Here is a 25883-nt window from a genome sequence, read left to right as displayed (position 1 = left end):
TTCCAGCAGCTCCAGGTCCCTCCTGTGCTAGGACCCTAAAGAGCGGGATGCAGTTCTCCAGATGGGGTCTCACCTGCATGGGGCAGAGGCAAAGCACCAGCTGTCCCCCAAGTCCTCCCAGCACACAGGTGAGACATGGGCAGGGTGACAGGCACGGCCCAGAATCTGAGGAGCAGGAGCTGGTGGAGAGCTCAGGATCTGGGGGCATCAGGTCTGCATGGGCAGGCAAGGTGAGCAACGAAAATGATACCTGGGCAGTCTGGTGGAGGTAACTGACATGGGGCAGTGCAGCTGGGGGTCACTGCATGTGCCCCAGCTGGGCTCTCATTCCTCATGGGAACAGGCAGTTTCTTAAGAAGAGAGGGAAACTTTCTGTCCTGGCATGAGAGGTTGCAAGACAGGCCTGGAAAGGTGGCAGAGAACACAACCCAGCCTTGCCCAGCTCCAGGACTGACTCACCAGCGGGAAGCATTTGCCAAGGCACTGGTTAAGGGGTCCTAGGTTCAACACCACTCCACAGCTGTGCAGAGGAGCAATACCCATCTGAGCCAGCCCTGCCTATGACCTGACACATGTCCCAAGGAAAGCTACAGTGGTGACTGGGATTTCTTGTGTCACAGGTGACATTACCAGCTCTGGTTGAAACAACTCCTCTGTAAAAAGTAGGGAATGGGACTTGTTACCCCCACTGGAGCTACAGATTAGGACAGAAGATCCTTCCTCAGCCCCTGAATGGTCTTCAGCCATGTGAACATGGGGGTGATGCCCATTTTATACAGCTCATGCACAATACGGGAGGCCCCATCAGAGGCCCCATCAGAGGCAAAGGAGGTCAAAAAGCATCTTCCTGAAAAACAAAGCACTCTGCCACTATGTCTCCAGTGTAGCAAAGTTGTGCTGGGGGAGCTGCCAGTCTCACCCAGCATGGAGAATATGACAGAGAGCTTGGGGAAAACACACAGCTGCAGGGAATGCCACCCTGTGGTGCCCCAGAGTTCCCTGGCACTCCAGCTGGTTCCCCTGGGGAGCTACCAAAGCTGAGTCCAACTATCCCACCAGCAGGACAAGGGTATACAAAGCCAGATCTTTATGGGTAGTAGGCAGAGCTGAGGCAGCACCTGGGCAGCTGCCTCTACCTGGGCAGTGCCCCCAGCCCTAGGCCACTCTGGAAGAGCCCTGTCTGGGGCACCAGGATCTGAGCAGCCCCAGTCACCCCTGCTCTCGGAGAGGACCTGTGGACAGGAACACTGAAATTTGTCTTTTGGAACCTGAGATGAGACTTGCAAGTTCCCATCACTTTGTGGATCCAGCAGACACACAATGTTCCCTGTTCATCACAGGATGTGTGCTAGAGAGTGCACATCCTGCTACCATCCCTCCTGGTCATTCCATCTGGGAAAAGCTCTGCAGTGAAACCAGGAGAGACCAACCAGAGATGTGATAGACACTGGTGCATTTCTACCCAGCCAAGGTCTGAAATACTGGAAATACAGGTAAGCTGGACACAGGTGGGAAGTCTCCAGAGAAGAGGTTCTTGAACAACCTGGCCAGCATGCAGAGGTGACCCAAGGTCTTGGAAGGAATCAGAAATGATTCAGACCCCAAGAATAGTATTGCTTTAATTCACAGGGGACGAATCAAATTAAAAATATAAATCCTCTTGTCTGGAACTCAGGGTAAAACACTGCTGGGGAAGGAGTCGCCCCCAGAACAAAGCACTGGAGTCTCTCCAAGGGGGACCCTCAACCCCTACTCTGCTGGGCTGATGGACTCTGGGCTGTGGCTGGCCAGGTCCACTCCTGAGCTGGAGACATGGCTCTTCTTCAGCATGGGATCAGAAACAGGACAGCAAAGCACGAGCATGGTGGGCTGGGAAATGCAGCTTTGTCACTACACTGGACAAGTGCCAGAGAATGGACAGCCAGAAATGCTTCCCCAGCTACTTTTCCTCTAATAACACCTCAGCAACAGCACTGATTCCATGATAGCATTAAGGAGAGATATCTCAAGGGTGGCTGGAAGGGTGGCCACCCAGCCCAGGGCTGCAGCTGAGCCATCACAGCTCTCAGGTACCCCTGCAATGCACCCCGGGAATGGGCCCAAGAGCTGCCAGTGCCCCAACCCAAACCAAGCCTCAGGAGACAGGGAACGAATCCCAGCCCCTTGGCTGCTCCAGGACAGGAGATGCTGGGATGGGGACTGATGAGCTCCAGAGCTCTCAGCATGGACAGGGACCCACCTCTACTGGTGGGGCTGCACAGGACCAGGCTGGACAACACAAGGACCAGCTGCACAGAGATCACCCAGTGTAATCTCCTGGCCTGCCCAGATGCCCCTGGGGGTGGGTGGTCACAGGGAGAGCTGTGGCAAACACAGCAGCCATGCAGGAAAGGAGCGGATGTCAGGCTCTGCAGGGATGCGCATTGGAGCTCTGCTGGGAGCGAAAAGAATTTGGAAAGGAACATCATGCATGAAAGCACACAAGCAACCAAAGGCACTCGTGCTGCTTATGGAGTGAGGGACATGCATGAGATACTCCTGCCTGGGAACCCTCAGCCCTATGGCAGCATCCAGAGCCATATGGCGACCATGCCCACTGCCAGCGCCAAGCCTCATGCTCTCTGTGGGCTGATTTTCCAGCATTCCACAGCAATTGCAACAGCAGAGCCCCATCCCCAGCCCAGCAGGCACAGGGGCAGAGGAGCTGTGTGAGATCCTCCTGGAAGATGTGAAGGCAGTTTCATCAAGGTCTCAAAGGGAAATGTCTGAGCCATGGGGTTCCTGCCAGGCCATGGAGCTGCTGTCCCATCTCCCCACGGCGAGTGCAGCATCAGGAGAGCTCAGCCATCCACGGCTTTAGGTGCCTTTCCCTGTTAGCCACGACATGTCTCCAGTTCTAAAAGAGAGAAAAACAACAGCGCTGTGAGGGGTTTCTCAACGTGCGCAGGCAAATGCTCTTGGTGTGCCTTGGTGCTAGTCCAGTACTTGGTGTCCATCCCAGCAATCAGCTGCCTCCTCTGCCCTCACTCACCTGTCACTAAACTGTCCAAAAAGTCACCTGCAGGTCCTCAATTCTGTGTAAAACTGAGTTCAAACATTTTATTTATTTATACTTAAAAGCTGCCCTTCAGCTGAAAATCCATGGAAAGCCACCAAACCCCAGGCAAGCAAGATCCCAGCCAACAGGATCTGTGCCGGATGTGGCTCCTGGCAGCCCCAGCCCTATCATTCAGCATTGCCCCCCATGTGAGGGGATGCAAAATAAAGACACCCCCCCTGTAACCAGTGTCCCCACATGGGAATTAGGGATATGGCCCAGTCGGGGGGGCAGCTGTCCCTCCTGCCAGCCCCTCACATCCAGCACACTCAGGACCCCAAACTGAACATACTTGCCGTGACGGACAAACAGCCTAAAGGTGTGAAAGCAGCAGGAGACAAAGAGAGAAAAGACATTCAGGTTTAATCTGGCTTCCTCCAGCCCCTGAGCCCCACCACAGTGCCAGCAGCTCCTCCCCACCCCCAGGATACCCACAAGACACCACCTCCCTCCCAGCCACAAAGTGGGACACCAACAACCATTTCCCAATGTACTGGGGTGATGGCACAAGAAATTCTTCCCTTTGAGGGTGGTGAGACCCTGGCACAGGCTGCCCAGAGAATCTCTGGCTGCCCCATCCCTGGAAGTGTCCAAGGACAGGTTGGATGGGGCTTGGAGCAATCTGGTATAGTGGGAGGGAAGGGGGCAGGGGGTGGAATTGGATGGGTTTTAAGGTCCCTTCCAACTCAAACTATTCTGTCATTTTATAAACCCTGTCTCAGCTGAGAGGGCACACGACATGCTCCCCATCCCAAGGATGCCCAGGGAGTCTGAGAGACAAAGCTTCCTGGGGATCGGAGTGGTCCTCTCCCTGAGCTTTTGAAAATATCTGGTTTTATTCCAGATGTGGAAATACCCCTGGAACAGGGACCCACATTCCTCAGCAGCTCTGATTCCCACTCTAAAGGCCTCTTCCCAGCTGTTATCACCTCCCTGGAATTTGCCTTCCAGCACCCACCCTCAGCACAAAGTTATGCTCTTTCCTCTGCATGGTCTAAAAAAACACAGAGAAGGGAGAAAAATGTCCTTTGCCTATGAGGTCCTCTCCAAGGAATTGGAGGCTGACACCACAGGCCAGCATACTGGCACCACCAGCTGTTTGGGCTGGATTGTGCATAGGGGGTTATGCACAAGCTACATACCCAGTCCCTCTCTGCAGGTCTCCCTGACTGACAGGGTGCCCAGGTGCGCCCCAGCATCTGGCATTGCTTCCTTGATGATGTGCCCAAAGGCAGAGAGTATCCCCATCCCATCCTGTCTGTGCAAGGATTTGGGTCCTGGTGTTTAAGACAAACCCCATGTGTGGGGGATGTCAGACCTGGAGGCAGCTGGGAGGTAGCACAGGGGGGATGGAGGAAGCTGAATAGGAAGGGAGATGCAAGAGGGGTATGGAGATGGATCGGTGTGAAAGCTCTGCCCTGTACCCCATGGCCGTGCTTAGCCTCTGCCCTGGCACTGCCACTTCCCACTGCCTGTCTACTTACTCTACATCACGCTTCCGGATGGTCCTGCCAGCAGCCAGGACCTCGGCCACCTTGGACACAATTGGGTCGTAGTTCATGCTGGCCACAGCCACCACCTCGTCACTCCTAGGGCCGGGCAGAGCAGAGCAGTTAGGGCAGCCTGGATGGCCACAGCTCCACCACCCAAACCCCACCATGATGGAGAGAAGAGGGAGGCAGAGGAGCACCCACTCCAGAGCTAGGCCTGATCCCAAGGTATGAGCACCACAGGGACTGGAAAAAAGTGGCTGGAACAAGGATCAGGAGAGGGTACAGAGTGGCACAGCAGACCCCACTGGTCCTACCAATGTTGACGATGATGTCATGAGCATCACTAGGGTGCCTGGGTGATGGAGACAGCTCTGGCACCCTGGCATCTGTGGGAAAACACCACCAAAGGTAGATCTGATAGTGGATAAAAACCTGGACAACACAAAGGATGCCCAGCTGTGATCCCTGCACTGCTGCCCCATGCTGAGGGAGTGGAGGGGCAGGTGGTCAGGATTTCCCTGTTGAACAGTCAGTTGGGATGCTCCACATCCCCTTCCTGATCCCCACCTCCAAACAGGCAGAGTGCCCTGCTCTGAGCTGCTCCACAGGCACTGGGACAGCTGGGGTGTCCAACCCCTGGCTCCCACAGCCCCAGCAAGAAGTCCCCATGTATATGGGATGTTCAGGTTGGCTGACTGTTCCCCTAGCAGGATCCCAATGCAGCCTCAAAGGTTGAGAGGAAAACAAATGAAGAAGGAAGAGGATGTAAAACTGCTGGAGGAGCTTTAGCTAAAGGTCACAGGCAAACGAGAAGGGCGGTTCTTGTTTGGGGATTGCCAAGGTCAATCCAAGTGTAAACCTTCAAAGCCTGACCATGAAGAGATAACTGAATGCACAATGTGAGATGAGGGAAGATGTGTGGGTAAGATTTTAAACTCTGGCGATATTGTTGAATAAACTGAAAAGTAGAAGCACCCATAAACCAAGATCTGCTCTTAAATCGACTGCCAAAGAGCTCTGGGATCAACAGAGCAAAGAGCAGCTGGGGTGGGGAGGGATATATGCCTAATTCCCAGGAAAAGGAGAGCAAAAGCATGTTTCAGAGGACACTTCAGCCCTGTGCAGCCATGGAAGTTAAAGCCATCTCTCACATCTGTCTACAAAGCCATGGGGCAGCTCCATCACAGACTGTTTCAAAAAACTCCCATTCCTAAATAAGCTCATGGCAAATAAAGGAGAGCAGTTTCCTGAGCAGAGCCAGCTCCAAGCTGGGAAACACAAAGTGGTTGGAGAGACCCACCCATCAAAAGCAGGGCGAGATGTGCTGTTCCAAGCAATGAATAACCAAGGTGTGCAAGGGAACCAGAAAATGTACTACCACCAGCTGCCCACTGGCTCAGCCTCAAACCCAGACAGTGCCCAAAGGGGCCAGCCAGGAAGGTGGATGTAGCCCAAACATTTCTGTCAGCAGGACATAGGGTAGCTGCTCCTTTTGCAAAATAGTTAATGGGCTGCTGGTGAGCTGGAGCACCCTTCATCAGCAGTGGCTTTTGAACTCTTTGTCAGACAGATGGGGGAAGCCAGGAGGAATCCCTCTTTTTCAAAAGGTCTTCGAAGGTAACAAGAATTCCCATCCTGAACCTGGGATTTGGAGCAATCAGAAGTCTTTGTTAAGACTTAGGGAAGAGGGAAGCACAGTGAATGCGTCTACATGGTCTTCCCTTCTGCAGCGTTCAATATAACAGAGGTGGGGAACCGTGAAGAAGACAACCACAGCAATTCCAGCAATTCCCTGGTCTCCAAGATCTTAGGGGCAGGAGGACATCGGCTGTTGTCAAGGCAGTGTCCCATGGGGACATCTGCAGAGTGCTGTCCCCTACACCTCCCAGGGCCTTTTATTGGCCTCTACACAGCTCTGACAAAACTGCTTTCCTCTTCAAACTCTGGGGCAGAAGAAGCCTTATAGTGAAAGCCAACACTGAGGACAGGCTGTAGGAGCGGGAACCACCAATGGTTCCTGCAACAACTAAGGAGGACCAGGAGGAGAAGAGTTCAAACACAGGGTGGGCACAGCAGAAGAAAGCAGGAGGAAATGGTCAGCTTGGGACTGTCCTCAGTCCAAAAGCATTAACACCAACTAGAAGAACCACCACCAAAAAAGAAGAGAGAAAGAAATGGTCCAGCGGCCTCTCACAGACAGGGAGCCAAGCAGTGGGGGGCACACTGGCTGATCCCAACCAGCCAGTGCTTCCCAGTACCTCCAGCTCTCAGCATGGAATGCCATCCTGGTACCCACACGCCAGCTCCGGGAGACCCTCCTGGGTGGCAGAACAACACAGCACTGAGCAGGGACCTCCAGGTCTGCCCACCAAGCCCAGGTCCCCTGGCAGCCCCTGTCCCTTGCAGCCACCATGGCACACAGAACGTGGGGCCTTGGCATGGGGCAGGGATTATGCACCTTGTTCAGGGCGTTCCCTTTGAACAGCCTCCTCAGATGCTTAATTAAAGCAACCTGATGTTTCCTTTCAAATTAGGGTTGAGATAAAGAGATAAAAAGCTCTCATGTGGAAAGGCTGCTGGAGGGAAACATCCTCACTGCAGCTCTCCCCAGCACAGGTGGTGCCTTGGCACAAACCTACCCCTTTAGGGAATTTTGACCAAGGTTCCAGCACACTCTGAGCTGTATCCAGTGTGCAAAGGTCCCTGGGTGCCAGTTGGAGCCCCATCCCTGCAGCAGGTGTTTACCCAAGGTGTGCAGGTACCAGGGAGAGGAGGGTGAGCACTGGGGATCCCCAGGGTGATGCAGTGAGCCCCATACCTTTATAAGCCCAATGCACACATCCAACCGCCAGGCTCTGTTCTGAGTGGCATGGGCAAGCGGGCCACCCTCAGGGAGGGAGAAGGCATGGGGTACATTGGAGATGGGACAGAGGGACAGTGAGATGATGTGTGCAGAGCCAGAGCTGGCTCCTCTCCTGAGCTCCCTCCTGATGCCTGCCTGGATGCTGCTGCCAAGTGGTTTGACAGCTGAGCTGGGCAGCCCTTTCTTTCCTGGTTTCCCTCTCTCTAGCCTTAATATCAGAAAGCATTTAGAGAAACCCCCTTGGTTCCAGCATGAACATGTTCTGTGGCCACTGGTTTCAGACTGGGATGGACAAAGGAAACCAAAGAATTATCAGCAGCAAATATTTTTGGGATAAATTCATGGTGCACTGACTTTCCAGTCTAAACAGCCAGCATGGCTCCTGAACAGCTGAGGCACATCCCAGCTGCCAACACATCTCAAGAATGTGTTCCCAGGGAGGGTCCCAACCTGGGGGAGAGCTGGATTTTACTACAGATATAGCAAAGCTTCCGAGTTCCTTCAAACCTTCACAGCTTGTGATAGACAGAAGAGTTTTTTGAGCTCAATTTGTCAAACCAGAAGCCGAAACAGTGATGCTTGAGCTCTCTGTCCAGCACTGGTCACAAATCATTAACATGGTGATTATATGGGAAGGAAATATTTGATAGGAATTGCCAGTAGAAGCTGTCATCTGCTCACAGAGATTATGAGGGCAAAGGGCAGAGACAACAGGCCCAAAGACCAGTTTAACCTGTTGTGCAATCAGAACATCATTTCTCCAGGGCCTTGTATAAGTGTTCCACAAACTCATTATGCAGAGGTGAACAAAACTGACTGACAAAAGCTCTGGCAGAACTATTTTCTAGCCTAGCAATCTCAGATGAATGCCTGTGTAGGAATATGGACAAGAAAAACACTTACTTGGTATAAAATGCCACAAACTTCAGTTCATCTAAATCTCCCTGAATGACAACATCATCGAATCCTTCCCCATGGCCTGGAAAGCAAAGAAGAAGTGAAATCAGCAGCAATTCCTCCAGATCCAGCTCTAAGACAGGGTGTTTCATTCCAGCACTACATGGAGAATGTCCTGCAGTGACCAAGAGACCAGTACCAGGAGATGCAGGTACCAAAAACCACAGAATCACAGGAGAGTTTTGGGTTGGAAGAGGCCTTGAAAAGCACCTTTTTCCCACCCTCTACCATGGGCAGGGACACCTCCCACTATCCTAGGTTGCTCCAAGCTCTGTCCAACCTGGTCTTAAACACTTCCACAGATGGGGCAGCCACAGCTTCTCTGGGCAACGTGTGCCAGGGCCTCATCACCCTCACAGGGAAGAATTACTTCCCAATATCTAATTTAAGTGAATCCTCCATGCTGTTTAAAGTAGTGCACTTCATGGCAGATGGGTTTCAGAGGAGACACTGAACTTCTTCAGAAGCCAGGCAGGGAAGCAGCCTCGTGGCAGAAGTCGGTGGGGAGGGTTCAAAGTGAAGGAGGTGACCCTGGCTTCTCTATCCCAGGACACCTCCAGCAGCACAAACTCTCAGCAGCCCCGGAGAGCCCCTTACCCACATATCGGATGCTCTTTCCGAACATGGCTGTCCACAGGTACGGGACAGTGCTGATCTCTGTGCCGTGGGCCAGCATGTTCAGCGCAGCGATGCGGCCTGCAAGAGAGCACAGGGAGGGGTAACTGCCACCCAGGGCAAGCTCCATGCTCTGTGCTCAGGCCACAGCATCAACACCAGCAGTCACAGTGTACAGGGAAACCAAAAACTGAGAAAACCCACACAGCAACTGTCGTGGTTTGAGAGGAAATAGTTTTTTTTGGGATGGTGTGGTCATGCCAATCGGTGTCCAGATTTTAATATTGGCACCTGGTTTGTCCACTGAAGGCATGGATACGCCTCTGAGAACACAGGGGTTAAAAGCTGTGAACTCCCCCTGGAAGTCCCTTTTTGAGTTCCGGCCCTGGACCAAAGGAGACCTCTCCCCTGTCCAGCTCTGAGCTGGGCAGGGGGGAGGGGAGCCATGCGGCCGGAGGGAGGTAGGCCAGGCCTGGGCCGAAGGGTGGAGGAGCATTGAACTGCGAGGGCTTCGGGCAGCCATGCCCCATTCCCCCCCCAGAGGGAGAGAGCGAGAGCAGACTGTGCTTGTGATGGCGCGGCTGGAGTGAAGGAGAAGGGGGGGTGCCCAGCAGAGCAGCCAGCCGTGGGAGTTCATGAACCAAACCGGCAGAGCCTGGGACTTTTCCTTCTTGGGACGATGGAAACCTTGCAAATGCTGATTCCTCCTGGAGCTGGTGAGATTGAGAGAAGTTGAGAAGAATTCTAGGTAGGAGGAGATGATGGAGTAGCTTTTGGCTAGACTTTTCTTAGATAGCTATAGACAGAACCCTTGAGTTCCTGTGACACAGAGACTGCATCCTAGGGGGAGGCAATGGCTCAGAGCCAGGAGAGTGCGGTGATGTGAAGGTGTGTGAACAGAGACGAAGGGTGAGGAGGGTGGTGGTGGTGCCTTCCGTCTGCGATGAAGAAGAAGAAGAAGATGATCTCTGTTCGAGAGACCCCTCAGCCCCAGGGGGTGAAACATGGGGAGGACAGGTGTCCCAAAAGGAGAGGGACTGTGCTCTTTTTTAGAACTGGACAAAACATCCTTAAAGGGAAAAACCCTAGAAGCAGCTCTGGTCCATGTGCAGTGGTGAGAGCACTGGACATGGAAGGAAGAGGTCACGATGGCAAAATGTTCTCCGGGCGGTGCCACATGTGACACAGAAACACAAGAGGTTTCGACTGTTTCCTGGGTGAAGTCTGTAGTGCAAGAGGGACTCCTCTCTTCTCAAAGAACTGAGAATTGATTATCCAAAGGGTAGTAACGGAATTAAGAAATTTAGTGGGGGGGGATGAGGAGGAAATTTAGAAAGTTTTCATCCTGTGTTCTGTGTGTTTTTTCCCTGTAGTTTTATGTTAATAAAGTTTTTTTTTCCTTTCAATCATAAGTTAGAGCCTGCTCTTCTCTGTCTCTGATCACATCTCACAGCAAATACCAAGAAAAGAAGTTTTCTCATAGAAGCACTGGCATTTCGCCAGGCTCAGACCATGACAGCAACCAAGACAAAGCAGGAAGCACACAAGGATGGGCTCAGACTCCTTCCCATGGTGCATCTCCTACTTGTCACCTCTACTGCCATGAGCCATGTACCCATGAGACTCTTTCCCCCCAACTTGTGCAATAGTGACAGGGTTGAGAGTGTGCTGAGCTCCTACCCAGATGGGGATGGGATGGACAAACCCTTGGAGGGCAGGGAGACTGTTGGGGTATGGTCCTTGCTGCTGAAACATAGCTGGACATGGTAGAGGTGTCCAAAGGCTGAATTTGGAGCTGTAGTTCCAAAACCTCTCACCCAGCATGCAGAAAACCTTCCTGTGAGAGTGTGGCCATAAGGGCAGCCCATCACACCAGGGGCTCCAGGCTGACGAGAGGCAAGAACGGTTGGAGCTCTGCTGAACGCTCCCAGGCCAGCCTGGCGGTGTGGGAAGCCCAGCTGGGAACCTGGGCCCAGGCTGGCATTAGGATGTGAGCTTCTAAGTGTCCTGGGGCAAGGAATAGAGCAGCCTCCTGCAGCAGTGCCAGGGAGCAAAGGGAATATGGGAAAGCCTGTCCCTGGGCTCCTCTGTGCCAGTGATGAGGCATTGTTAGTCAAAGCTTGGCAAGAATGCTGACACACGAAGGCATAAGATACACATGCTTCAAAATGTTCAATACAACCACCCAGTCTCTCTGTTGGCCGTTGTCTCATTCTTGCCCTGGAGGGTTTGGAAATTTCCTGAGAATCTGGAAAAGGCTCTTTTCTGCAAAGTACCTACCATGCATGTGGGCCATCTGCCAGTGGGGGACATTCACCTTCTTGTTATTCCTCAAGGCCAATGGAAATGTGACAGCATCTCCAGCAGCAAAGACCCCTGGGATGTTGGTCTGCATCATCTGCAGGGGCAAACAGAGGTGGCATTAGTGAGGTTTGCACCCTACAGAAACTCCACTGCTGGAGTGGTCCAAAGCTGCCACAGTCCCTCAGAACACAGGGAAAACCTCTGCTTGGCTGTGGGACCCCCAGGGGAGATTTCACTCAGCCTTCTTCACTTTCAAATGAGAACACACATGCAGGGACCTGCAGTATCCCTCAGCCAGTGGGTCATCCAGTAAAAAGACACATGGACTGGTGTCCTGGAGCCTCTCTCAGAAGTCTGTGGTTTGTTGGTGTTGGCTGATAGAGCCCAGCTAATTGCAGGGATGAGCACTGCATGGCACTGAGCCGTAGGGTCCTGACATGCTCCTTTGCACAAGGCACCAACACCCACCAGCTCCAACATCGCTCCTCCCATCACAGTCACTGGTGGTGGGGAGAAAGGATGAGATCCTTTAGGATCCTTGAAAAGATGGATCTCAATTTTTTTCCCTCTAAATATCCATACCACTCCAGGACATCTCAGAGCCAGACCCAAGCCAGAGCATCGAGGTCTGGGGTTGCACAGCCCCTCTTGCAGAGGTGGTTCCCAGGCATTCCTGGTGATGCTTCCAGAATTTCACCATCTCACAGAATATCCTGAGATGAAGGCAACCACAAGGGTCATTGAGTTCAATTCCTGGCCCTGCACAGGCCAACCCAAAAAATTAAAAAATTCCAATTCTGCCAGTCTTTGCAGATAAAAAGCCATGAAAAGCGCCTGTGGCAGCAGTTTGGAGCCCCAGGGAAGCTCACAGATCAGAAGAACTGACCCAGCTCCTCCTGCTCTCCTTCCCACAGTGGCTGCCCCTAGGCTCACCTTGTTGACCATGATGAAGCCCTTGGAGTCAATGTTGATGCCACTCTGCTTGAGGAAGCCTGTCGCTGGGACTGCACCTGGGGGGAAGCCAAAAGCTGCTGCTGCAGTGTCCAACGTTTCACAGCCCTGGGGCTGATCCTGAGGCCTTTCCTCCGGCCAGGACTGGGGGCTGCCCCCAGGGACAGACAGCAGCTGCTTGGGAGTGTGGAACAGGGCCACGTACCCTACAGAGCCCCCACTGCATCAGCCTCTGGCCCCTCAGGATCCCTGTCCTGTCCAAGCCATCACTGTAATCTGCTCACCATCCTTTTCTAGTGCTAAGAGATAATGTTCAATTTTATTCTCTTTTATAGATAGTTTGAAAAAAAATTGTATTTAAAACAGAGCCTTTGAGCTTCCAGACAGGGCTTTTCAGCCTCGCCCCAGTCTGTGCATTTCCTTCACCTTCCTTCTTCTTTTTTAATTTTTTTTTTTACCTCCAGCCTTTTCACAAATCAGAGTAGTGAATAAAAACAACAAAACCAGAATGAAATTAATTCTGTGATTCTTCCAGTCCACAGCATTTTGAAGAGGGAAGGAAAGGGAATTTCCCCACCACCACCACCAAGTGTAAAGGAGAAATATATCATATTCTTTGGGATATTTTCTTTTATTTCATAGTACAGGATATATTTTTGATTGCTGTCAGCAGCAATTAAAAAGAAAAAAAACACATTAAAAATTCAGTTGGGAGAAGATTTAAAAAAAAAAAGCTTGAGAGGATGAAACTGCTTTAAATGGGGGTTTTTTTTCTGGAAAAAAAAAAATTACTTCCATGTGGATGCCATGGGACAGAGAGAGAGAAATGGGAAGCGCTTCTCACAGCAGCTTGTGAGAAGTTTTAGGGAGCTGGAAAGAAGTGATAACCTGTTGACTATAAACAATTTCCAGGTAGTGTTTTTCTACTTTATTTTTCTGTTCCTCTCAGGGACAGCATGTGAGAAAGATGTTTCTGCTAGTTAGCCAACAGAATAGAATCTATGGTACCACTCTATAAAACCCACGTGGTTCTTTTTAATAAAGCCTTCTTTGCCTTTGCTACGATCCTGCCTCTCTCCTGTTCCTGCCCCGACCCCGGCACACAATTGACACTTCCAAAATATATTTTCAGTTGCATTTTGTGGTGGGGGCTCTAGAAATGCCTTTTTTAGATATGTAGACTCATGTGTGGTAGTCCAGCAGAGCTGGCAGACCACTGCCAGTACCCCTGGTCACCCAGCCCCAGTGACCTCCTGCTGCCACATCCCATCCATCTTCTTCTCTGCCCTCCCTCCGTGGCTCTGCACGCACACAGCCCTTACCAACACCCACAACACAGACGTCAGCACGCAGGACCTTCCCACTCTTCAGCACAACCTCCTTCAGCTGCAGGAGACACAAGGGGCGGGGGCACATCAGAGTTATTTCAGGGACAAAACCCCTCTGTAGCAGCAGGAAGCCAAGCTGGCAGCTCACCTCATTTGTGAAATACAAATTGACCATAATTCCTTAGAAAAGCAGCAGGAGGTGAGTGGGAGCAATTAAGTCACCCCAAACACCACTCTGGCATACATTTGCTCCTGGGGGCCAAATCCAGGAACATGAATTTCAGGGGATAGGAAAGAGGGGAGAACAAAACCCCACTAGGGAAGGGAATGGCAGCTCTGGGGGTTGCCACAGCAGTTCCCCCAAGGAGCCCCTGACCACCACTTACCTTCCCCTCCTGCTCCCGCAGCTCCGACACCTCTGTCTGCATGTAGAACTTCACCCTGTTGTTCTCAAACATCTGGACAGGGGACAAGGGACAGAGCAGGGGACATCAGGGCCCTGAACCACCCTGGTCCTGATATCCTGCTGCCCCCTACACTGCCTTGCCCACCCTGCAGGCTTGTCTCAACCTGCACTGCTAAGGGGGTCAGCATCCCCACATTCCTAACGTGGCTCTAGAGGTGTTCCATTGCACATAGACCATGGCAGGGAAAATACAGCCCATTTTCACTGACTGCTGCCATCACAGCTTTGTCAATAAATGCGAAATAAATTAATTAGTGCAAAAAGTGAAACAAGCAAAACCTGCTCTGTTACCAACCCCCGCTAGATGGGAAAGCAAGGTCACCTTCATGACAGCACGGCCAACCCTCTCCCCAAAGAACCTCTTGAAGGGGACATGCTCCAGCTCCACCAGGGACACCGAGTGGGCCCTCTCCGCGAGGTAGGCGGCCACCTCCATCCCTGGGAAAGAGAAGCAGGTCCAAAGAGCCACGTTAACCCAGCCAGCACTGCCCTGTGTCCCTGGCTGCAGAGGAGGAGCAGCCTCACCTACTCTGAATGGGGAGGCTAGAGCTGCACTCCTGGGAGAACTGGGGCCACCAGACCTGATCACACCAGGGGTCACACCGATTCAAGTGTTCTTAGATGTAGGTTTTAAAGACCAAAGGGAGGAACTAGACAGGAAATTCCAAAAAGCCCTGGGAAAAACATGGAACAGGGGACCTCAGCCAAGGGAAACCTTCCTCCTACATCTGGGACAACCTTAGCTGTGGTCTGAAAACTGCTCTTGGGAGTAGCTGTTTTCTCCCATGAGAATGGCAGAATTTTGGTGCTGGGAATTGCATGGGAACCTCCACCAAGACATCTTCTGTCTGTGGAAGTTTTTTGGAAATGAATATTTTTGATGACCTGCAGTTTGCAATTGGCCCCCCACACCACATGCTTTTCTGTAGATCATATTGATTCAACCATGAAAACAAGTTTATTTTATAAAAGAAGAAAAACAAATTGTTACTATCTTATAATAAATTCCATGACTAATGATCATTTATGTTTAAGGCTTGTAGGACCCACTCTTATTTTGTTAGGACCCACAATAATTTTGTTGGAACCATATCAAGCAAAAAGAAGAGTCATCAAACAAACAAGATTTTTGCTGTGCATTTTAAAAATTCACCACACTACTAAAATGTAAAAGAGAAAAATCCCACAGGCTCCCATCCACCAACAAGCCTCTCCTGACTGAAGCCAACTCTAGACACACCAGATTTGGACCCACATGAGCACCAGTACTTGCCTTGCCATGTACTTTTCAGACTGGGACAGCAATATCTATGCCCATACCAGCCCAGTCTCTTTGAAAAATCAATTTCTCTGGCATGGAAATGTCCTTACACACACCTGGGGGTGGAGGTTGGACTACCCCAGGTCCAATTTCATAGGAGTGTTACCTGGGCAGTGAAAAACTGGGAAAAGGACTTAACCCATCTGCAGGTAGAGGTGGAGAGTTGGGACAGGACCACAGGCCAGGAAAGCACTCACCCAGGAAGGACGCTCCCACGATCACAACATTCTTGCTCGTGGCCAGCTTCACCACACGATTGGCATCTTCGGGTGTCCGGATGTTGAAAACGTTTTCCATCTCCTTACCTTTGCAGTTGAGAGTTTTGGGCCTGAAAAACACTGAGGGTGATACAGCTGCTTTTCTGAACTCTGTGTGGTTCAGTGCCCAGTCAGGACTGCAGACACTCCTCCCAGGGCTCCAAGAACAATTCCTAACTTTCCTTTTTTCACCTTTCTCTGGGCTGGAGACATTACATGGAAAAAAACAGATGCTGGTGGCCAGTGGTGGAGCAGGGGATGCTGAGCAGCCACCCCAGACCCCATTGTGGACTGGTGTACCCACAGGTCCAGGGGAGCTCCTTGCTGGGGCAGTGCAGCCAGCGCAGGACAGGCATTGCTTTAAAAGCCTATGCTCAATTACTGGCATGTCACAAATTTTTTAGAAGCTTAAGGGGACACAGAAAACTCACTCTGACCTCAAGCAGTACTTTGGAGCCAGATATTGAAAGTCTGATAATGCTCTGCAGATGTAGGCTACACTTCCCATTCCCAAAGGCACACTGCTGATGCTGTAGCAGCTTAACTGTGCCCTCCTCAGGCACTTACTGTAGCCCAAATATTTTTAAATATCTGGCCCCTGTATAACTGACTCACATCTGGAAACAGAACAGAAGTGCCTAAATAATTTAGGTACCTTAAAAAAATCCAGTGTACCTGGAGCTTGTGCATGAGGGTTTTGAAATTATTGCCAAAGGTTTAATCCTCTTTTGAACCTAATTGGGTAGCTGGTGCACACGGCATTTTGGCTGTTATCCTGTACACCCTAGCACCAGCTATTCACACCTTGTGGCACTGGCTATGACTGGTGGCACTTTGGTTTCCAGTGTGAGTCCCTGCTTTGGCTGATCTACAGCATTCCTTCCCCAGATGATAAATTATGCAGAGGCTGCATTTCTCCTACTTCATTTTATGTCTTGATGTAAGGAACACAAGGAAGGAGAGCCAGGATGCCTTATTTTCAGCCTTAACTGCCGATTTTGACAAACCTCAAATCAAAAACAAACAGATCCACTACTTCCAGGGCACAAGTGACAACAGCAATCTGGAGTGATGTTTGGCATGCCAGCACATCAATACCACCTTTCCCTATGGCTGGACCAGGTTCAGTCCTGAAAATTCCTGTTCTGGGGCCAAGGCTCCCAAAGGGTCTGTTAGAATGGGGCAACAGCAACACCTAATTAAGGCTGCAATGGCAAAGTATTAAGCCTTATTGCTGAAAAAGATCTTAAAGGTTGGCAGAAAATAAAAGATGAAAATTCAGAGGGATGATATATCTGGTTGTTAGGGTTGAGTGTTATCAAGCAGTGAAAAGAAGAGCAATGTGGCAAAAATGCCCTCTAAAAGGATACTTCCACTTTGGTGCTTTTGTTAAAGAAAATATGTTCAAGGTTGTGGTACCACCCCTGGAAGTGTCCAAGGCCAGCTTAGATGGGGCTTGGGGCAACTAGGTCTAGTGGAAAGTGTTCCCTGTCCACAGCAGGGAGGAACAGGACATGGGAACAGACTGATAACAGGCATTCAGCAGGGCAGAGGAAGGCACTGCTGCAGTTTCAGGGAGCAAGAACTCTGCTGCTTACAGAGCTAGCAGTGGCACTCCTCCAGTGGCTTGTACAGATGTAGTCCCACACACAATAGGATTAAGAAAAAGTCAATTTTTCCTACCCTCTTCACAAAAATTCTGCCTGGATGATTCTGGGTCTGGATGAATTTTAAGATCTCTTCCAATACAAACCATCCTGTGATTCTGTGATTCTTTAACACGTGACGTAGATATATATGAAATATATAGATGATGATATATAGCTGTAGATGTAGATACATACAGACATTTCCAATATCTTTTGTGTTCCTCGACTTTTCCATACTCAAACAAATTCAGTGTTTAAATTCATCTGCCACATTTCATCCCTTATCCCCAGGCATTAGCTCCTCACATTCTCAGATAAAACAGGTTCTCTTGATCTTTGAGATGTTTGTCTGAAGCTTACGTGTTTCCCGTTGCTATCAGCAGCTTGTTGTACTCCATCTTAAACCCATCCTTGAACACAGCTATCTTGCTCTTGACATCCACAGCCGCCACCTAAAATCATTCCTAAATAACGTTAAGGGAAGAAATCCCAGATTTTCACCGAGGTCCCAGCCCAATCAACTTGTCTGTCAGGTTTTAGTCCTCCATGTCAGTTTTATTTAGTTAGTTGGTTGCTTTTAGTTAGTCTGTCAGTTTTAGTCCCCCCATGTCCGCAGTTTGGCCAACCCATACCTTAAGTATTCCTAGCTGCCTTCTCACAAATCCTTTAAGGTCTCCCAATAGAAATAAAATAATGGGGAGAAATATTTAAGCCATCATTGTATGCACTGTTTGAAGGCTGATTATCCTTATCAGATGGCACATGGCTCCCCAGATGCACATGAGGAATGTCAGGTAACACATGATGGTCACCACAGATAGACACATCATGGTCACACCCAGAGTGCCCTTCCTCCCACAGGAGCATTGTGTTTTGAACACAGGAGCTGTGTTTTGAACAAGCACAGGCAACCTGCACTCTGGGGCAAAAAGAGGGGGGCTGGGGGAGACCCAACATTCATCCAGTGAGCCAAGAACAGAGACAGCAGCTACATTCCCTAAATATAGCCTTTGCATACCAGCACTTTCCTTCAGGCACACACAGGACTCTCCTTACCTGCATTTCAGTCAGGACTTCAATGTCATAGGTGCAGAAGAACTCCTTGGGGCGCAGGGCGATCTGCTCAGGGTGGGAATCCATTGACTGCAAAAAAAGCCATTTTTCTGTCAGCTGCTGTGGATTGAACAGGTGAGTAGAGAAATGGCTGCTACTAGCACAAGTCAGCACTTGCTGCATGGGTTAAGGGAATGGTTCCACAGGGCTGAAATGAAAGCCTGTTCAAGTAGGAGTTGTCACAAGAGGCTGTCCTGGGCTCTGGTGCCTTCTCTGCCAGTTTGGTGGGGAGCTGGTGCTGAGCAGCTCAGGCAAGATCATAGCAAGTGCTTCAGAGTGTCAGCAGACATAACTGCAGCCCCTTCCACTACACACAGGTTCACAGGAGCAAGAGAAAAGCCTCATTTTACAACACAGGTGGCGAGGCCCTGGAACAGGTTTCCCAGGGAAGCTGTGACTGCCACATCCCTGAAAGTGCTAGACTAGAGCAAAACCTGGTCTAGTAAAAGGAGGAAAAACCACTGCAGGGGGATGGCACAGGATGACCTTTAGAAGTCCCTTCCAACTCAAACCATTCTATGATTATTTGGAAAACAGCCAGTTACCAAGGCAAATGGAAGCTAGAAGAGCAGTAAGAACAAGCAGCATTAACACACAAGGATACACTTTCAAAAGCACCCAAGTTATGCTGCACAAGTTCCATCCAATACTGAAGCAAGGGGGTGGGGCCCATATCTGCACATCTTCAGTTGCAAGAAAAAGGTTCATGCTTTTCCCAGCCTTCCCTGGTCACTGTGGTGAGATGTACATCTTTACACACAGGGCTGAGCCTGAGCTCATCCATCCTCCTCAATCTGTGGACATAGGCTCAGACTCAGGCTGAGAACAAGCTGAGCATCAAGTGATCAAGTTGGGTGTGCAGGCTGCTCCCTGCTCATGTATCCCTCCGTGCCTGCAGCATAGCAGGAACAGGCAGGGATGCCATGGTCAAGCCCTGCTATTGATCACAGTGCCCAGCAGCAGCATCTACTCATGCCACACAGGGATGGTGTTTGGGTTTGATCCAGGAGCAACAGGGGATATAAGAATCAAGGGCTTTCCTACTCGCCCATGGAGATGATCCGGAAGATCCTTCTCCCTGGAGGTGGCCTGGTCAGGGGCTAGAACAAGTCCATCAAGAACAAGCCCTCACTCTGACTTCAGACAATGTCCTGCTCAGGAGAGAGTGGTGTCACATGACTCGAGGCAGGGGCAGGGTCATACAGTTTTTACTGCAAATTCTTTGAATACTCCACATTTACAGAGAAAAACACCTGACCCCTCTGTGACAGTGTGCAGGAAGGGCAAAGCACAACAGTACACAACCACCATGCCTTTTGCTGCTGCTTGGTGCTCTGGGGACAGTAACAGAGATGTGGCAACACACAGGTCATGGTCCAAAGGAGACAAAGGGAAACAGCTCGGAACAAGGAGGAACAGGACATGGGAACAGACTGATAACAGGCATTCAGCAGGGCAGAGGAAGGCACTGCTGCAGTTTCAGGGAGCAAGAACTCTGCTGCTTACAGAGCTAGCAGTGGCACTCCTCCAGTGGCTTGTACAGATGTAGTCCCACACACAATAGGATTAAGAAAAAGTCAATTTTTCCTACCCTCTTCACAAAAATTCTGCCTTCTCTTCCATGGGCTTTGTGTACCTTTCAAAAGCAACTACAGCCAGAAGTGTTCAGTGGAGTATTTAACAAACCATCTACAACATCTCTGGCATGTGGAATGTTCTTACTATTTAACAGCAAGAAGAAGAGCCAGTCTAAGACTCATACATGAGGATGAGTGTTTGGAAGAGCTGTCTGGCTGGGAGAGGGACTCTCAGATTCTCCGAGCTACTCAGCACAACCCCTGTGATGCTTGGATAGGGGTAGGAGGCAGCTGCTCTTCATCCCAGGAAGGACTCACAGAAGCAGAGAAATTGCCTGAATGCTCTCAAAAAGCCATGTGCATGTTTGCCTGTCTTTGAAAATCCCTTTTTTTGGGTGCTATGATTGTAGTAGTCCCTATGGGTAAGCATTCCTGCCATAAGGATGAACACGTAGTTCACCTTATGTTATCTTCAGGCTCCAAGGTCAAATGCTGCTGTCCAACTTGAGCTGCTGTCTGACAACAAAGAAGGCTCAGGAATCAGCAGCAAAAAAAACTGATTAAAGATCATCCTGTGTCTATAAACTGGAATGCAAAATGGGATGTGTGTCAGAAAAAGCAACCTTTGCACTTCCATCAAGTTATCAAGCTGTGATGACAGCTGAGAATCATCATAATTACGGCACAGAGCATCCCTGGGCAGCAAGAAATAGACACTATTAAAAACTCTGGTAGACAACACCATTTTTCCACATGCTCCACTTCACTGCCTTAAATATTTTTGATCCAGAAACACTTTAAGAAGACCCGTCCAGGTACAAGCTGGCTAAGAGAGCTACCATTTCATCCATGGAAGAATCATCTTATGAATCATGGAATGGTTTGGGTTGCAAGGGACTAAAGGTTCATCTCATTTCAATTTGCAGGGACACCTTCCACTAGACCAGATTGCTCCAAGCCCCAATGTCCAACATGGCCTTGGACGCTTACAGGGATCCAGAGGCAGCCACAGCTGCTCTGGGCAACCTGTGCCAGGGCCTGCCCACCCACACAAGGAAGAATACCTTTGTTTTTCTGCTGGAGTAATCTTAACTTAGTTTGAACAATTCCTTTTTTGTATTTCTTATTTCAGTCACAAAGAGGGAAGAAAATTCAAGGGAAACAGAGACAGAAAGACTAAGGAAACAGAACCTTGCTGCTGCAATGAATAATAGCAGGGAAAGGCCCTAGAGCAAATTTTTAAATTGGGGAGCAAATTTTAAAACTGGGGAACTGTGGCATACCCAGGGTGATACAAACCTTACTGAGCTTTGGTCTGTCATAGGGCAAGTGTCTGTCCATGGTGCACATCACAATCCGGTCAGAGAAACCCTCCTGGCGCAAGGTCTCTGCACAGACCAGCCCAGCTGCCCCTAAGGGAGAAGGAGACTGGTGACAGCCATGTGTATGTGGTCCTGGGAGGTCTGTGCTGCTAAACCTGCTGGGGCTGACTCCAAAACCACCACCTCCAGCAGTCCTGGCCTCACCTCACAGCCTCTTCTAACTCAAACAGCTCACATGGGAAGCCAGTTGGAGCAGATGCATGAGGCAGCAGAAGGGACGCTCTGTCTATGGACCATGACATTAATCCTCTTGTCTGTCCCTAAACTGCCACAAACACACAAAGAGCACACCTGAGGAGTGTTACTAAAGCCTACAAACTATGACAAACTCCAGGCCATAAGCACCACTTAGAACCTTGGACTTCTCTAGTCAGAGAAGGGTCTGCACACCCTGCTCCTGGTGAATTTATGGCCAAACACGGAGAGTAGGAAGTCCTCCCTTCTCCATGGCCAAGGTGTTGGTTGTGTGACTCACTGCAGAGCATTTTTCATGATATTTCTTTAAGGGTTTTTTTGTTCACTTGTTACAATCACAGAAAAAAACTTGTTAAATCAAACAAAAAGCTGCCTTCGGACATGCTGTCCAACTGCATCCAGGCAGCCTGGCCGGCACATCCCTTTTTCCCTGACTGAACTGGTGAGACTGGAGAGTTCAGGTGAGAAGTCTGGAGTCTCTTCTCAGCCAAGGAAGCCTCACTCCATGGTAAGTGTTTTTAGGGCCAGAAATTCTGTAACACCACTGAGAGAAGATGAACCTGGACCATATGGTTTGGTCCACCAAGAAGACACTCCCACTGATGGAGCTGGGGGACAGTGGAAGAAGAGACAGGCAGATGGACATCCTGTGGATGCTGCCAGGAGCATCCTGAGCCAGAGCTGATGCTGTGCTGATGTCAGGATGACCCTCATATGAGCAAGGGACTGCAGTCAATTGCTCTCAGCTCTGCTGGGCATGGCTGGATCTCAGTCCGTGACACAGGGCTGGATAGGCAGTCTTTCCCCAACACTTTTTTCCCACAAATTCAGCTTTGAAATCTCCTTTGGTGTCCACCAGAATACACTCTGTTCTTTAACAGACCTGTAAATTTATCTGGTAAAGCCTGAGAAAGTTTCCTCAGCAGTGGCTGGTATTGTCTGTGGAGTGACCTTGTTGAGGATTGTGATAACTGTCCAGACCTGCCACACACCAGGACATTCCAGCTGACCTCAGGGAGCAGCATGTACTACCCTGGCATTCAGTCAACAATCAGCAAGGGCACAAGGAAGGGAAAAATGTCACCCAGCAGCATGGGAAAAGCCAGTCAAGCTGGTTTTCCCCTTGCTCAGACTGTGAGATGCACCTTAGATGATCCCAATTTGATGATCCAATATCCAGCTTGGATCTGGTGACCTTGAGACTCAAGTAAGAACATCCCATGTGCCAGGAGCAGATGTTTCCTCCCAGCCCCAAGAAAAGAAGCTCCTGTCCACCTCCCACCCTCCATTTCACCCCAACACGGCCCAGCCTTGGCATCTAACCCATTTCAGAAACTTGGTAGAGACATTTCACCCCATCCATCAGGCTTTCTACAAAAATGGCAACACACAAATGGAGCTGGGAGAAAAGGGAAGGGAAAGTTTCGGGAAGGGAAGGGTTGGGGAAGGGAAGGGTTGGGGAAGGTTTCGGGAAGGGAACGGAAGGATTCGGGAAGGTTTCGGGAAGGTTTCGGGAAGGTTTCGGGAAGGGAAGGTTTGGGAAGGGAAGGTTTGGGAAGGGAAGGTTTGGGAAGGTTTGGGAAGGTTTGGGAAGGTTTGGGAAGGTTTGGGAAGGGAAGGTTTGGGAAGGTTTGGGAAGGTTTGGGAAGGGAAGGTTTGGGAAGGGAAGGTTTGGGAAGGGAAGGGAAGGGAAGGTTTGGGAAGGGAAGGTTTGGGAAGGGAAGGGAAGGGAAGGTTTGGGAAGGGAAGGGAAGGTTTGGGAAGGTTTGGGAAGGTTTGGGAAGGGAAGGTTTGGGAAGGGAAGGGAAGGGAAGGGAAGGGAAGGGAAGGGAAGGGAAGGGAAGGGAAGGGAAGGGAAGGGAAGGGAAGGGAAGGGAAGGGAAGGGAAGGGAAGGGAAGGGAAGGGAAGGGAAGGGAAGGGAAGGGAAGGGAAGGAAGGTTTGGGAAGGGAAGGTTTGGGAAGGGAAGGGAAGGGAAGGGAAGGGAAGGGAAGGGAAGGGAAGGGAAGGGAAGGGAAGGGAAGGGAAGGGAAGGGAAGGGAAGGGAAGGGAAGGGAAGGGAAGGGAAGGGAAGGGAAGGGAAGGGAAGGGAAGGGAAGGGAAGGGAAGGGAAGGGAAGGGAAGGGAAGGGAAGGGAAGGGAAGGGAAGGGAAGGGAAGGGAAGGGAAGGGAAGGGAAGGGAAGGGAAGGGAAGGGAAGGGAAGGGAAGGGAAGGAAGGGAAGGGAAGGGAAGGGAAGGGAAGGGAAGGGAAGGGAAGGGAAGGGAAGGGAAGGGAAGGGAAGGGAAGGGAAGGGAAGGGAAGGGAAGGGAAGGGAAGGGAAGGGAAGGGAAGGGAAGGGAAGGGAAGGAAGGAAGGGAAGGGAAGGGAAGGGAAGGGAAGGGAAGGGAAGGGAAGGGAAGGTTTGGGAAGGGAAGGTTTGGGAAGGGAAGGTTTGGGAAGGGAAGGTTTGGGAAGGGAAGGTTTGGGAAGGGAAGGGAAGGTTTGGGAAGGTTTGGGAAGGTTTGGGAAGGTTTGGGAAGGTTTGGGAAGGTTTGGGAAGGGAAGGGAAGGGAAGGGAAGGGAAGGGAAGGGAAGGGAAGGGAAGGGAAGGAAGGGAAGGGAAGGGAAGGGAAGGGAAGGGAAGGGAAGGGAAGGGAAGGAAGGGAAGGGAAGGGAAGGGAAGGGAAGGGAAGGGAAGGGAAGGGAAGGGAAGGGAAGGGAAGGGAAGGGAAGGGAAGGGAAGGAAGGGAAGGGAAGGGAAGGGAAGGGAAGGGAAGGGAAGGAAGGGAAGGGAAGGGAAGGGAAGGGAAGGGAAGGGAAGGAAGGGAAGGGAAGGGAAGGGAAGGGAAGGAAGGGAAGGGAAGGGAAGGGAAGGGAAGGGAAGGGAAGGGAAGGGAAGGGAAGGGAAGGAAGGGAAGGGAAGGGAAGGAAGGGAAGGGAAGGGAAGGGAAGGGAAGGTTTGGGAAGGGAAGGTTTGGGAAGGGAAGGTTTGGGAAGGGAAGGTTTGGGAAGGGAAGGGAAGGTTTGGGAAGGTTTGGGAAGGTTTGGGAAGGTTTGGGAAGGTTTGGAGGAAGGGAAGGGAAGGGAAGGGAAGGGAAGGGAAGGGAAGGGAAGGGAAGGGAAGGGAAGGGAAGGGAAGGGAAGGGAAGGGAAGGGAAGGGAAGGGAAGGGAAGGGAAGGGAAGGGAAGGGAAGGGAAGGGAAGGGAAGGAAGGGAAGGGAAGGGAAGGGAAGGGAAGGGAAGGGAAGGGAAGGGAAGGGAAGGAAGGGAAGGGAAGGGAAGGGAAGGGAAGGGAAGGGAAGGGAAGGGAAGGAAGGGAAGGGAAGGGAAGGGAAGGGAAGGAAGGGAAGGGAAGGGAAGGGAAGGGAAGGGAAGGGAAGGGAAGGGAAGGGAAGGGAAGGGAAGGGAAGGGAAGGGAAGGGAAGGGAAGGGAAGGGAAGGGAAGGGAAGGGAAGGGAAGGGAAGGGAAGGGAAGGGAAGGGAAGGAAGGGAAGGGAAGGGAAGGGAAGGGAAGGGAAGGGAAGGGAAGGAAGGGAAGGGAAGGGAAGGGAAGGGAAGGGAAGGGAAGGGAAGGGAAGGGAAGGGAAGGGAAGGTTTGGGAAGGGAAGGGAAGGGAAGGGAAGGGAAGGGAAGGGAAGGGAAGGGAAGGGAAGGGAAGGAAGGGAAGGGAAGGGAAGGGAAGGGAAGGGAAGGGAAGGGAAGGGAAGGGAAGGGAAGGGAAGGGAAGGGAAGGGAAGGGAAGGGAAGGGAAGGGAAGGGAAGGGAAGGGAAGGGAAGGGAAGGGAAGGGAAGGGAAGGGAAGGTTTGGGAAGGGAAGGTTTGGGAAGGTTTGGGAAGGGAAGGGAAGGTTTGGGAAGGGAAGGTTGGGAAGGTTTGGGAAGGTTTGGGAAGGTTTGGGAAGGAAGGGAAGGGAAGGGAAGGGAAGGGAAGGGAAGGGAAGGGAAGGGAAGGGAAGGGAAGGGAAGGGAAGGGAAGGGAAGGGAAGGGAAGGAAGGGAAGGAAGGGAAGGGAAGGGAAGGGAAGGAAGGGAAGGGAAGGGAAGGGAAGGGAAGGGAAGGGAAGGGAAGGGAAGGGAAGGGAAGGGAAGGGAAGGGAAGGAAGGGAAGGGAAGGGAAGGAAGGGAAGGGAAGGGAAGGGAAGGGAAGGGAAGGGAAGGGAAGGGAAGGGAAGGAAGGGAAGGGAAGGGAAGGGAAGGGAAGGGAAGGGAAGGGAAGGGAAGGGAAGGGAAGGAAGGGAAGGGAAGGGAAGGAAGGGAAGGGAAGGGAAGGGAAGGGAAGGAAGGGAAGGGAAGGGAAGGGAAGGGAAGGGAAGGGAAGGGAAGGAAGGAAGGGAAGG

The 25883-nt window shown here is 51.1% G+C and overlaps 1 protein-coding gene across 9 annotated transcripts in view; it reads right to left on the bottom strand.

The window, feature by feature from the left end:
* Window positions 1-1593: 1593 nt before the first annotated feature.
* AIFM3 (apoptosis inducing factor mitochondria associated 3) overlaps window positions 1594-25883 on the bottom strand; it is a 61440-nt gene continuing 37150 nt past the window's right edge. The window contains exons 8-23 of one of the 9 annotated variants that reach the window (XM_059863143.1): window positions 21291-21403; window positions 18358-18444; window positions 17662-17753; window positions 15593-15723; window positions 14397-14512; window positions 13995-14066; window positions 13603-13666; window positions 12263-12339; window positions 11306-11423; window positions 9008-9106; window positions 8357-8432; window positions 6849-6908; window positions 4582-4686; window positions 4240-4456; window positions 3390-3410; window positions 1594-2896 (exon numbers count right to left, since the gene is read on the bottom strand). In XM_059863143.1, coding sequence (XP_059719126.1) covers window positions 2831-2896; window positions 3390-3410; window positions 4240-4456; window positions 4582-4686; window positions 6849-6908; window positions 8357-8432; window positions 9008-9106; window positions 11306-11423; window positions 12263-12339; window positions 13603-13666; window positions 13995-14066; window positions 14397-14512; window positions 15593-15723; window positions 17662-17753; window positions 18358-18444; window positions 21291-21403 — 1514 coding nt within the window. In that variant the 3' untranslated portion in view covers window positions 1594-2830. The remainder of the gene's footprint in view (window positions 2897-3389; window positions 3411-4239; window positions 4457-4581; window positions 4687-6848; window positions 6909-8356; window positions 8433-9007; window positions 9107-11305; window positions 11424-12262; window positions 12340-13602; window positions 13667-13994; window positions 14067-14396; window positions 14513-15592; window positions 15724-17661; window positions 17754-18357; window positions 18445-21290; window positions 21404-25883) is intronic. The other 8 variants (XM_059863146.1, XM_059863144.1, XM_059863147.1 and 5 more) reach the window with 8 other exon arrangements.

Source organism: Haemorhous mexicanus, chromosome 19 (assembly GCF_027477595.1).
Source record: "Haemorhous mexicanus isolate bHaeMex1 chromosome 19, bHaeMex1.pri, whole genome shotgun sequence".
Lineage (NCBI taxonomy): Eukaryota > Metazoa > Chordata > Aves > Passeriformes > Fringillidae > Haemorhous > Haemorhous mexicanus.
Note: the sequence above shows the minus strand (reverse complement) of the source record. Positions and strands in the feature narration are given on the sequence as shown.